Source organism: Phascolarctos cinereus, unplaced genomic scaffold (genome assembly GCF_003287225.1).
Source record: "Phascolarctos cinereus isolate Bilbo 61053 unplaced genomic scaffold, phaCin_HiC Scaffold_4;HRSCAF=312, whole genome shotgun sequence".
Classification (NCBI taxonomy): Eukaryota; Metazoa; Chordata; class Mammalia; order Diprotodontia; family Phascolarctidae; genus Phascolarctos; species Phascolarctos cinereus.
This window is the reverse complement of record NW_027555847.1, coordinates 145,386,323-145,400,218: the sequence shown is the minus strand read 5'-3', so window position 1 is coordinate 145,400,218 and position 13,896 is coordinate 145,386,323. Positions and strand designations below refer to the sequence as shown.

At 37.6% G+C, this 13,896-nt stretch overlaps 1 protein-coding gene across 2 annotated transcripts in view; it reads left to right on the top strand.

Annotated features, from left to right (window-relative positions):
- Nucleotides 1–11,698, top strand: part of COL15A1 (collagen type XV alpha 1 chain) — a 205,409-nt gene extending 193,711 nt beyond the window's left edge. For both annotated transcript variants that reach the window (XM_078152661.1, XM_020995603.2), the window contains 6 exons: nt 1,481–1,609; nt 2,010–2,069; nt 5,060–5,119; nt 5,576–5,761; nt 9,281–9,396; nt 10,268–11,698. In XM_078152661.1, the coding sequence (XP_078008787.1) occupies nt 1,481–1,609; nt 2,010–2,069; nt 5,060–5,119; nt 5,576–5,761; nt 9,281–9,396; nt 10,268–10,481 (765 nt within the window). In that variant the 3' untranslated portion in view covers nt 10,482–11,698. The remainder of the gene's footprint in view (nt 1–1,480; nt 1,610–2,009; nt 2,070–5,059; nt 5,120–5,575; nt 5,762–9,280; nt 9,397–10,267) is intronic.
- The last annotated feature ends 2,198 nt before the right edge of the window (nt 11,699–13,896 follow it).

The window sequence follows — 13,896 nt, the reverse complement described above, 5'->3', positions numbered from 1 at the left end:
GACAAATATCTTCTAACTATCCACAATACTCTTTATGGACCAGCCCCACCTTTCTAGGGTTTGCTTTGTTTTCCATCTCCCACTCAATAATCTGCCAAAATTGCTTGCTCCCCCACCCAAACCTGTTTCTATGAAACATCCTCCTCATCATTATCATCATCATACCTCATATTTTTATAGTGCTATAATGTCTCCTTTGATCCATATAATAAATAGTCTTATGAAATAGGGAAAGAAGGCAATTCTGTCACCATTTTACGTATGAGTAAATAGAAGGGGAGGTTAAATGATGCACTTATCTAGTTATTGGCAGAGCTGAATTTAAAACCTTCTACTTAAGTGTTCTTTCCAAACATTCAATTCAATTCGGCATTTACTAATCACCTACTATGTCAAAATATTCTTTTGATGCTAAGAATATGAAGCCACCCCCTTCTTCCCCCCCAAAAAAAACCCAGTCCCATCTCTCAAAGAACTTACATGGGGGGGGTTATCATATACACATGTAGAGATAAATTGATACAAATTATTTTAGGAGAGAAGGAAAAAGCACTACCTACCAAGTAGGAGACTCAGGAAAGAGATCTTGTGGATAGGTATCAGAATTCCTGCACAGAGTGAAAAGTTATACTATGGGCCCTTCCTTATCTAAGGTTCTGTACACTTGACCTCTCAGTGCAGGCCTTAGGCCAGAGAAATATTGAATGGCAGGTAACTACAGGTAGTAGGCCTGGGAAGCAAGGCCTCAATAACAACAGACTTTTAACTGCTTCTTCCAGGTTATCAACAGTTTCTAGGACTTTGAGAATTAGCATTTAAATATCTTTGGCTCTTTTCCCTATCATAGGCCTTCTTTAGGTTCCTATCCCTAAGTATCTTTTTCTTTTTTATATTTCTTTGTGTTTTTCTTCTCTGTTGCATTTCCCTGATAATCACACTATTCTTGCTAATTTCAACTTTAATGTGTTTAGAAGTGTTCAGTAATAACATTGTTCATAGAGCTTAATAACTATATAGTACCTCAATATCTCTAGAGTAGAAATAAAAATCTATTAGAAATTGATGAGATTCTACCAGTGGAAATGACATTAAGGAAAAGGCACTAACACCTGCTTTGCTGCTGCACCCAAAGGTCTACAGGACTTTTCCATTTGACTTGTAGCTGAAATCTTCCATATGTGCTATCTCCCACATTAGAATGTGAACTCCAACATAGAAATTGCTCAATGCTTGTTTTGGGGCAGATAAGTGGATAGAGCTCCAGCCTTGGAGTCAAGAGGACCTGAGTTCAAATCCAGCCTCAGACACTTGACACTTACTAGCTGTGTGACCCTGGGCAAGTCACTTCACCCCAATTGCCTCACCAAAAATAAAATAAAAGAAAAATAAGTGATGATTTCATTCTTTCATATATAATCTCAAATTTTATAGAAGAATGTGGTTATTACTGTTTAACATGGTTTCTTCTAATGTCTTACAGGTTACAACATTCGGAAATATTGAAAGTATGATGCAAAATGCTCATTTGGTGATAGAAGGCACGCTAATCTATTTAAGTGAAAGTGCAGACTTTTTTATACGTGTAAGAAATGGATGGAAAAAATTACAGGTAATTATTTTTATGCTTCCCATTTTCCTTTCAATGAAATAGTTACAATGCCTATCATCTAAAATGATGGTCCTGCGAATTTTACTTGTAACCTTTTTAATAGAAAGGCAGCATAGTCTAGTGGATAGAGAGTTAGCCTTGAAGTGAAAAGGACCTGGGTTCACATCCTGCCTCTGACATGTAATATCTATGTGATGCAAGTGATTGAATATTTTAGTACCCTAGGCAATGCACCAAGGCTGTCCATTGAAAAGAAGGGCCCAATTTGACTTGTTAGAAGGATTTTCTCATCTAGAATTTCCCTGTGCCAGTGAAATCACCATTCCCTATCCCTGTACACACATGCACATGTATAGTTTTCATTTTGTTTTAATTATTTCCTTCATTATTTCTGTTTCAGCTTGGAGAGCTTATTCCCATTCCTGCTGATAGCCCACCACCTCCTGCATTTTCCAGCAATGTAAGTATAAATAGTTGGTGATAATACAGAAATAAACATAGATACAGATATAGATAAATAAGCATTGAGTCACCATATTGCAGTCTTTCCAGTTATATGGTTTAGTTTATGGCTTATTTGATTATGCAGAACATGGTCATGAATACAACTGAAAAGAACTGAGTTAGATGTGCCATGGACAGTTGAGTGTCCATCAAATCACCTAGAACTGGAACTTTGGAGAAACAATATTAGAACTGGAAGGGACCTAAGAGATCATCTAATCCAACCCCTTCATTTTACAAATAAAAGAGTTGAGATTCAAAAAAGTAAAAATTATTTGCCCAAGGTCACACAGAGAGTGGCAGTAGGGAACAGACCCCAAGCTAGGTAGTGCAGTGGATAGAGTACCAGTCTGGAAGCAGGAAGACTCATCTTCCTGAGTTCAAATCTAGCCTCAGACACCTACTAGATATGTGACCCTGGGTAAGTCACCTAACCCTGTTTGCCTCAGTTTCCCCATCTGTAAAAATGAGTTGGTGAAGGAAATGGCAACTACTCTAGTATCTTTGCTAAGAAGACCCCAAATGGAGTCATGAAGAGGTGGGCATGACTGAAAATGACTGAACAGCAACAACTTCTGACTCCAAATCTAATGGTCATTCCACTATAACTAGTTACTTGTTCATTTGTTTGGGGGAAGGGCAATATGTAATTTCATTGGTGTAGAGAGCTTCTGGCATGGAAACCTCACTCTACCAATGTAAAACAGTCTGTAATTTAAGGTACTATTTGGGGCACTGAAAAATTAAGTTGTTTGTCATAGTTACACAGTAAATGTGTGTGTGTGTGTGTGTGTGTGTGTGTGTGTGTGTGCATCTCAGAGATAGGGCTTGAATCTAAGTCTTTTTGACTTTTAGGGTGGGCCCTTTAACCTCCACACTAATGCTGTCTCTCATAGCATTGTCATAGTTCACTACACTCCCTCCAAACAGGGGAAGCTTTACATTCTTCTTCATCCTCATGCTAACTCATATTTATTTATATAGTGCTTTGGTTTGCCAAATTATTCATATGCATCATTTCTTTTCATTGATAGCCAGTAAAGCATTTAATAAACACGTAATAGGTACCAGATATTATGTTAATTATGAGGATACAAAGAAAGGCAAAAAAAGAAAAAGCTATTTGTGCCACGCTGCCCCCCCCAGCTTATAATCTAATAAGGGAAATGATATTCAGATGACTGTACATACAAGATATATAAAGTAAAACTAGAAGATAATCTCAGAGGTCTGAGGGTTAGGGATGAAGGAAGGGAGGGAAGTGGGAGGAAGACCATGAAAAGCTTTCTGAAAAAGGCACTATTTGAGCTAAATTGTAAAGAGATGGGAGGTGAGGAGGAATAGCATTCCAGGCATGGAGAACAGCTAATGCAGAGGCATGGAGTCAGGATATGAAATTGTATGTAAGGAGCAGCAAGTAGCCGGTATAGTTGTATCATAGAGTAAAAGGGTACAAGAATGTACAAGGGTGTAAAATGAAAGAGTGGACAGATGGGAAGGGACCAGCTTGTGCCAGCTTGTTTGATCCTAAGACTAACAGGGAATTACTGGAATCTATTGAGTAGAAAGAGATGTCATGGTCCAACCTGTGTTTTAGAAAAATCATAGGAGGAGGAGACCAATCAAAAGGCTATTACAATAGTCCTTATGAGAGGTGATGAAAACCTATACCAGGGTATATGAGTAGAGGACATATATGGGAGATGCTTTAAACATAGAATTGACAAGATTTTACAACAGATTGGTTATGTGGAGGGAGTGTGAGTCAGGGGTTGAAGATGACACCAAGTTTGCAAGCCTGGTTGACTGGAAGGATGGTGGTGCCCTTATTAGACTGCAAGTTTCCTGAGGGTACACACCATGTTTTTTGCCTTCCTTTATACAACCCCACCTCCCCAACAGTAATAGGGAAAATTAGAAAGCAGGGAAGGTTTTTTTAAGCCAATGAGTTCTGTTTGGACATGGGTTTGAGATGGTTATAAATCTGTCCATCTAGTGTTAAGTGAGCACCTACTATATATCCAACATTATATTATCTTAAATTTCCACAATCACCTCTTCTCTGTTATTATTGTTTAATATTAATCACAAGTCTAGAGATCACTATGTCCCAAAGTAACATATACATTATATGGCCACTCATTCATTTACTTGACAGGTATTTATCAGCTCACATCTGCAATTTTCAGTTCTGATTACCACATTTGAAGAGAGACATTGATAAACCCGAGCAAATCTGGAGAAGAGAATCTAGGATTGATAAAGTGTTATTTGATTTAATTAAACACACATTTATTATATGCATACTTGTTTGTTGTTATTAGGCCTTCATTCTCAAAGAGAACTAATGACATCAGAAGGATGATGTCTTGACTTGGATTTAAGTGAGGCAGAGCTGTGCAAAGTCACCAGCCTCACTCCCTTCTCCAGAGTCATTGGAGTCCAGTGGAGTCCAAGTTAATTCTTACCTGGCCTTAACCACTGAATGGGTGTTACCTCAGACAAATTGAGGCCGGGGAAAGACTTTGGCTTAAAAAGGCCAAGGTCTCCCACTGCATCCAAGACCATTACCAGCTGTCCTGACCTATGTCTTGCCACTGGATTCCAATGCATATTATTTTTTAATACTAGAGGTACAAAGATAAAGACAGTAGAGCAGCATGGTCCAGCACATGAACATGAATTCTATAGTCATGGGATATGGGTTCAAATCTCAACTCCATCTGTGTGGTCTTAGGCAAGTCATATAACTGTTCCTCTTAACAATATGGAATATAGAGTAATCTATCAGATGTAATCAAGCATTATCTGTTGACAATGAGAATGCAGAAGCAGAGTAAAGGGGAAATGATTCGTGTAAAATTATTTTAAAATCAATAAAACTCTTCAAAAATATATGACAAAATAATGATACAAAAACATTTATTTTCATCTTTTAAATGACAGGTTCAGCAACCTCTGCCTCCACCAATTCCAGCTTCAAATACCAATTATGAGAAACCAGCAGTAAGTATGTGTGTTTGAGAACTGTCGGCTTGGTGTATCCATGACATAGCTTTTTTCCCACTGCCATCTTGAGATGACTCCATTTCCTTTCCAACAATAGAACAAATATAATGGCAATTCAGCATGGCTCTCCTTTTACACTTCTGCTAAAACATAAATGAAATCAATTCAATAGTGTCACCCCTGGTTGTATGCAAATGCCAAGCTTGGCCCTGAAGAGCCTGGAATAAAATAATGGAAATATTATAAGTCAGAATTGAAATACTGTGAAGAGAGAGGATTCTGAAAGGAAATCTAACTTTAATGAATGTTTCCACAGCCCGTACAGTCAGTTCCAGGTCTCACAATCAAGAGCAAAAAGTTGACCTGCATTTTTAAAGGAATAAAACACGTGGCTGTCAGTACCAGAGCCCAGCTGTCCATGTTCTAAGCTCAAATTTCCTTTTGGCTTTTCAGCTCCGCCTAGTTGCTTTGAATATGCCCTTTTCTGGGGACATTAGAGCCGATTTCCAGTGCTTTCAGCAGGCCCAGGCTGCTGGTTTATTGTCCACTTATAGAGCTTTCTTATCATCCCATTTACAAGATCTGTCCACAATTGTGAGAAAAGCAGACAGCTACAACCTGCCAATAGTTAACCTTAAGGTAAGACTGAACTTCTTTTTGTCAATTGTTTCTATAAAATCTTTGCCACTAAACCTCAAAACTGCTGTCCCAGAAAGTTTCTTTTATTTTCTCTCTTGTGTACCCTCCCACCCCACTAATCCTGCACCTAAATCCCAGATTTAATTGGACAATTCAATTCAACATTTACCAAGCACCTTCTTTGTGCCAGGTTCTGGAAATATGAAGATAGAAAAAAAATATTACAGTCCATGTTCTCAAGGAGCTTATAATCCATTAGAAGGTGGGGAGGGAAAGAATATGACACATACACAAGTATAATGCAATGTAAAATATGATAAGTACATAAGAGCAGGGTACTAGCAAGAAAATTTAAGAGGAGAGAAATCATTTTCCTCAAGGGAATCAGGAAAGATTTTGTAGAGGAGGTGGCACCTGAGTTAGCCCTTGAAAGAAAGAAGATTTGACATGAGAGGGGATGCAATGCAGGCATGGAGTTTGGACAGCATGTACAGACAGAGGTGGAATGATGAAGGACAGAATCAGGGAAGAGCTGAAAGTCCAGTTTGGCTGGTATTTCAGCCAGTCCGCCTTCCTTTAATTCAACTCAGGACAAAGCAATGAATAGAAATTGTAAAACAGGCCAAAGTAATCTATGGTGCTTAAGATGGTAGAGTTTTTATAAATTTAGAGATGGTCTTTGTTGTTGTTTGACCCTGTCTGAGGAAGCTAGCCAGTCATATTTCTGGCCCCTTCAACCTCAGTAGGAAAGTGAGTGGGAATTCAGAGCTCTTTGAGCAATGCAAAATAACTGTTAAAAAAAAATCTTTGAAGGAGTAAATTCACACTCCAAGCATGATCACAGACACTCTGACTCCCTTTGGGGGTGGCACACCGAAGTAAAAAAAGGCACAAATGCAACAACACCGCCATCCCCTTGAGTTTTTCTGAGGACAAGTCCCAGCCTTGTGACCTGGGTGCTCCAGCCCAGGTGGGTTGGAGATGTTTCACAAGAAAGAGGAACACCAGAGAAAAGGCATTTTTTTTTTCAAGAGCCTCCCAAAGAAACCAAGAAGCAAGGCAGTAAAGTGTAGTGGGCAGAGCCCTGGACATGGAATCAGAAAGCCTGAGTTCAAATCCCTCTCAAACACTCGTTAGCTTTCTGAGACCAGGCAAGTCATTTGACCTATTTCAGACTCAGTTTCCTTATCTTTTTGTAAATCAGTGTTCAAGCCTATTTGCCTAAGACTCTACTCATTGGTAAAGAATGATGACTTTGATGCTCTGAGGGCTGGAATTTGTAAGAGGTTGAGAAAGGAGAAATCATAAAGCTTCCAGCTTTGAGAAAGGACACAAAAGATTCCAAATTCTCTAAAGGAAGAGAAAGAATCCTGGAAGAAGCCACCTTAGAGGTAACTTTCATGCAGGCCTGGAGTGTAGAGAATCCTTCTCCATCAATTAGAAGAGTCTTATGCAAATGGAATTGAGCCCTGAGTTACATTAAAAATAGGGGATTTGTACTCAAAAATCTCTGAGGTCCCTTCTTGCTCTAAATCTGTGATTTTATGAACAGTACTTCTCAGTTTTTTGCCAGGAAGTACTTCCCATCCATACTGTATTCCATTTTCTGGGTTCAATTAGTATAGGGGTAAAAGTTGACTCTAAATTGGGTTACATAAGGGTAAAGAAGCTATTCTGTCACCAAAAAGATATATGTGGCCCCTCAGGTTTTTTTTAATTTCTAGTTTTATTTTTTTTAATTTTTTAACAAGAACAATAATCAACTTTAAATTCAAAAGAACAAAAAGTCTTTTTTAAATGGATTAATTTACAATAAAATTTTCTACTTAAAATTTTAGCCCTTTTGTGTAGGACCAAGGAGGCCAATAAGCTCCAGTTTAAATAGCCGATTTGCACAATTAACATATTTTCCCCTGCATTTGTTGGCACAAAAATGTATAGGTTATAGAACTCCAAATAAGACAACCCCTACCTAGGAGTTATGAAAAGAATAATCACAGGAGTGACTGGTATCATATTGATTTCAAGCATCTGAATAGCCAAGAGTCCTGGATGGTGAGGGAATGTGGAATAATGGGAAGAATAATAGACTTGGAATTAGGTGTCTCAAGTTTAAGTCTCAGCTATAACATTTATTAGCTATGTGACACTGGGCATGTCCCTCACCCTCTATGAGTCTTTGATTCTTCATCTGTAAATTGAAGATAAGAGCACAAACTATTTATCTCAAGAAACTGTTGTAAGCAAAGTTCATTGTCAACTAAAATTCTATATATTTGGGTTATTATGAAGTAGTGTAGAAAAGGAGTTCAAAACCCATCAAGTTCATGAGGAGAAGCAGAAGTCCAGGAAATAAGCACAAATAGGGAGGAAGTGGGTGAGTAGGAGAATCCTTTATCCTCTGCCCTGAAGATGTTGTTGCTGTTCTTTGTCTTGAGGACCTTGACATGAAAGTGAATTGAATTTAAGTGAGGAAGGGCTGTGCAAAGTCACCAGACTCACTTTCTCCTCCAGAGCCATCTGAATCCTGTGGCAAGGTATAGATCAGCAAGACTGGAGATGGTCCCTGATGCAGTAGGAGACCTTGGCCTTTTTAAGCTAAGGTCTTTAACAGGTCTTAGTTTGACTGAGGCAACACCCATTCAATGATTAAGACTAGGTAAAGAAATGAGGTAAAGAATGGCCACTTTTGCCTAGTGGGGAAAAAAAAATCTGGAAGGGAAAGACCCTCAGGGTTTGTGCCCAAAATAGAAAGTTTCTATTCACATTCACTCTGAGCCATCAAACAATGACTAGGTAGGGTTTAGCAATTAGCACAAATTAGAAATTAGCACAAATAAGGAAGAAGTGGGTGGCTAGGAGAATTCTTCTCTTACCAGAAGATATACTGTGCTGTGAACAGTCAATGACTAACAAGGTATATATTTTTAATCAGTCAGTCAACAAACATCTATTAAACACTTACTATGTGCCAAGTAAGCAGTTGGAGATACGTAGGAGAGACAAATACACTGTGCCTACTCTCAAAAAGGCCGCATTTTAATGAGGTAGACAGCATACAAACATTGTATACCTACAAGAGATATTCAAAGTAGAGGAAGTAGAGGAAGGAGGAGGGAAAACAATGAGGATGGGAGGGCTGAGGGGAAGGCCCCTTGCAGAAGGTAGGATTTGAGCTGAATCTTGAAGGAAGCCAGGAAAGCCAGTAGACAGAGCTGAGGAGAAAGAGCATTCCAGACAGTCACTCCAGACTATATCAGAGCAAGAGAGATAAGCCTTCCAGGGAGCACTAGAAGCCACATCTTGACAGGTTGGTGAAAGAAAGTTTTAGACAAACAGGACCCTCTAGTATCCTTCAAATCTAAATAACTCAAAATCTTATTAGAAACAGATCATAGTTTGTTTCTGCACTGTACCTTGAGTACCTTGAGAGCTGAAAATTAATTCAATCCTTATACCATGCTATTAAAACTCAAAGTTAAGCTCCAAATGTTAAAATATTGCTTTTGATTTCCGCAGGGAGAAATACTTTTCAATAATTGGGAGTCCATTTTTTCTGGCCATGGAGGTCAATTCAATAACAACGTTCCAATATATTCCTTTGATGGCCGGAATGTTATGACAGACCCATCATGGTAAGTGCTTTTTATACTGAGAAGCCCTAACAAATACATTAAATGCTATTTTATCTGGCATTCAATCAATTGGACAGCTCTATCAGTTAGCACTTTGGAGTTTGTCTGGTACAAGGACAAGTGATGCTGATAAAGACAATCATAGATTTTAAACTGTAGGGTTGAAAGTCTTCCTCATTTTGCAGAAGAGGAAACTGAGTCCCAAAAAGATTCAATGGCTTACTCAGGATAGTGAATAGCAGAACCAGTATTTGAACACAAATCCTCAGTTATTAAATTAAATCTCTTCTCTGCACCACACCAAATACTGCAAGATCTCAGTGAGTTGATTAAAAGAAAAAAAACCACCATGTTGGTCCTAATTAGATTACATTTCATTTGTAAATTTTACTCAAGTGGGTCTATAATTACACTCTTACTGCCATAGATGACAATAACAATTAAAGTGAGAAAAACAAAGAGCACCATGATACTAAAAATGGCTGAAACACCTTAAAATGAATTGATAATAATGTTTTAAAATATTTTGCATTAAATACTTTTAAATAATGATTTCCTTTTTTGTCTAAAACTATTTTCCCTTCATTTAAGTGGGGCAGGCAGCCTTTCTTCTCGGGAAGCCTATATTTGGATTAACAAAATGTAGTATATTCAACATGGTTTTAGTCCCATGTATTTGATGAAATGCTAATCTTTTGAAAATTGCTAATCCTCATAGAAATCCATTGTATATATACGTGTATAGAGTATACATATACATATATACATATGGATAGTAGAGAATTTAATATAGCTTTGCCTTAGCCTTCAAGATGTCAATTCACTGATAAAGCACCATTTCTAGAAATAACTGTACAAAATTCTCCTGTAGGCCTCAGAAGGTAATATGGCATGGCTCCAACACAAATGGAATTCGACTGGTAAGCAACTACTGTGAAGCCTGGAGAACAGCAGATACAGCTGTAACAGGAAACGCATCACCACTGAGCACAGGAAAAATCTTGGATCAAAAAACCTATAGTTGTGCTAATAAGCTCATTGTTTTATGTATTGAAAACAGCTTTATGACTGATGTAAGAAAATGATAACCATCTACCCTACTGAAGAAATTGACAATTTTATTACCTAAAAAGTGGACACTGAAATTTGATTTTAATGATGTATATATTGTGTTTTAATTGCACATTTATTACTAAAGTAACCAAAGAAAACATACCTCAGTACACTCAGTACTAAAAACATAGAAAGAACTCAGATAAAAGACAAAATCTGATTTATACTTTGGTGCTAGGATCTGCAAGGATTCCCCAAGTGGTGTGACAAGAAAACATTCTTGCACACATCAAAAATAAGTGTGCAAATCAATGTAGGCCCAGAAATGTGCCCATGCAATAACACAGCTGCTTTCATGCCACTGTCTCCTCAAGAAAATTGTTTTCTCATTGTAACTGTCTCTGCTGAGTGTCAGATACTCTTCATGTTTTCTTAACAAAATTTTAGCAACATTATCCCATTTTAAGTTATATGTGAACCAAATGTTTCATTCCTTATCATGCATCCATCATTTATAATTGCTATTGTTCACAAAGAGGGGGGAAAACCCCTAAAAGTTAGCTAATTTTTATTCTTAAATGCTATCAGTAAGTGTTCATTTTCTTCAACAGAATTACCGATTTGCCATCATATTTTAGCAGGCTTACTTTTTAAAATAATCATAGCTTAGTGTGGCATTTGTTCATGTACCATAACCGAACTGACTTGCTGGAAAAGTTGAAATTCCAAAGCATCTTGAATGAGAAATGTGACTATAAATAGATGTTGCCTTCCTCCTTTTAAAAATGATTTTGTGACTTGTATTTGACAACTCTTGAATTGTAATACTTTTAGCGAAATGAGAATTTCCATACAAATTACTTTGCTGGTAAACATACATGCACATATAGATATATAAAATACTGTTTTATTTTTCCATCTGAATTAACATAAAAACATTTTTCCAAGATTATCCTATGTTCTCTCCAAATATCATATTTTCATTGTTATGATGTGGAAATAAACTTTTGAGGGGTTTTCAAACCATATAGAACTGTATACTTGGAGAGTAAAAGAATCCCAGAGTGCAAAAACTCAAGTAGATATCTTATCTCCTTCAGATGTGTATTCCTTCCATCTATGCAGCTCACAACCCATCCATGCCCACCTATGCTATGTGTCCACATTGTCCCATGAGTTCTGCCTGTGAGAACACTCCAACATACTGGGAGCATTTCTCCCAATATCACAATTATACCAATGGAACACACAGGTTGCCTATCACTTATTCTCTATTTTAACTATGTAACTAGACTATCATCTTTTTTGATCATGCATTTACTCCAGTTCTTATTGATACTTCCAATTTTGTTACATACTGTATTCACCATACACTGGTAAACATTAGAATTTTTTGGCGTCTTTAGTGTCTCATGACTTTCAGCCCACTGCATTTCTCTAATTCTCTTGGGATTTCCCCTGCTTAGGACTCACTGAGATGAAAAAGGTATCTCCAGTTCTAATGGTTTTCTGCTAAACAAAGATTAGTGGCTAAAGAAATAGAGAACAAGATGAAGGAGGAAGCAAAACTCCTGGAAATTCTACTCAAACTTGTCTTCCTAGAAAATGTCTCTGCAACTGCCCACATATTTGAAGGCCTCTCAATGCCAGCTTCCTCCATGAGCATTGTTTAGAAAGGTGAAATTATGAAGAATGTTACCTAAGGCTCCCCACATTTCCTCTTTCTACTTCCTTTTCTTCACTTCAGTACTCCCTCCCCTGCCCCCATCCAAAGTCAGTCGATCAACAAGGTACCCAGTTCACTCAGGCTGCCCAGAATAAAGCATCTGATAGATTCATTCACATGGGATGTTAGTGAGTGACTCTATCATCCATCCTGGTAAAATTTTAAACAAGCCCTTATTTTTATTAAGCCTCTTCCTACATTTTTATAGCACTTTAAAGTCTGCAAAATGCTTTATATAAATTATATTATTTAAATCTCATAATAATCCTGTGAAGCAGTTTCTACAGCTATTATTATCATGCCCATTTTACAGATGAAAAAACTGAGGCTCAGTGATTACCCATGAACACATGGCTAAAAAGTGTCAGAGACAGGATTTAAACCCACTTCTTCCTTATTCCAAGTTCAACACCCTAACCATTATATTGTAATATCTAGTCCATTTATTAGTACTTCCCTTAAAATTGTTTTTCTTTACCTTGTTTTCCTATTAATCATATCATATATTCTTACTTTCCGCTGAGCTTGACCGCTTGAGCAAATTGAATTGGTTTTTCAAAGACTCCTTCAAAATCCATCTTTTCCATTACCATTTTACTTCTTACATTCTTTCTAGCTCCAGTCCTGTTGGCTGATTCCTGTATTTCCACTTCTTCTAGGAGGTGGATTCTACCCATAATGTGCCTCATGTCCATTTCTTTATGCCTTTCTCCAATTGTGTACCTAAAATCAATGAGCAAATAGTACTGAATTCCTACTATATGCTTAGTACTGTGTTAGGTGTTGCAAGTGACAAAGGGACAGGTGTATTAGATATTTCATAGATTTGGTCAGTGGTTAGTTATGGACAATAGAAAAAGGACTCAGAGTGATAGTATGATGAAAGCTTATTGTGGGAGTATATAACCACTTGTCGGGTCCTCTTTTAAAGCCCACTTGCATATATTGACTGTGAGTCAAGTAATTGCTCCACTTTCTATGTTTCGTCCCCTGGACTCATTCTGGACATTCGAAGCATGTATGTCAATCTCCCACCTCACCTACAACAGATTGGTGGATTTTGCTTTCTAGTACATTGTGCAACTTTCTTGTTTCATAGGCTAGTTTATCCCATTCAAATTGATTTTTATTGCTACGTTCACTTTTCCTTCTATCAAATCCCTTTATATTTTTTCTTAGAGAGAGAGAGAGAGAGAGGAGAGAGAGAGAGAGAGAAGAGAGAGAGAGAGAGAGAGCGCCAAGCAAACAACACTAGGTATCTGCAGATTTTATCATTTGGAACCATCTGATCCCAGTCTTTATCCTTCCAATTCCCCTTCCCTTTCCAGAATAAAGCCAAATCACTCAGTCTTGCTTCAACCCACACCTACTTTTCACCTTCTAATCAGCCCTATAATTAGTTTAATTCCTTTCATATGAAGTCCCCTCTTCAATTTCACCCTCTATCTCTTTTTTCTCTCCTTTTCCATCACATCCCAGTCCTCTGTTTATTTTATTGTATTTCTGTTGCTATTTTTTTTTCTTTTTTAGCCATCCCTTTTTCAGCCCAGGGAAAGATGAGGTTCCTTCTTCCTCCCACTCCTCACTTCTATGATTGAATGACCTTTACTTATGGTGCCCAAATTACAACAAGTACTAGTTTTGTTTTTGAAAACCTAGGCTAGGTCTTTTACCTTGATGACTCTTAAGTAAGAGTAGAGGGAAACTATGGCCTTTTCTCC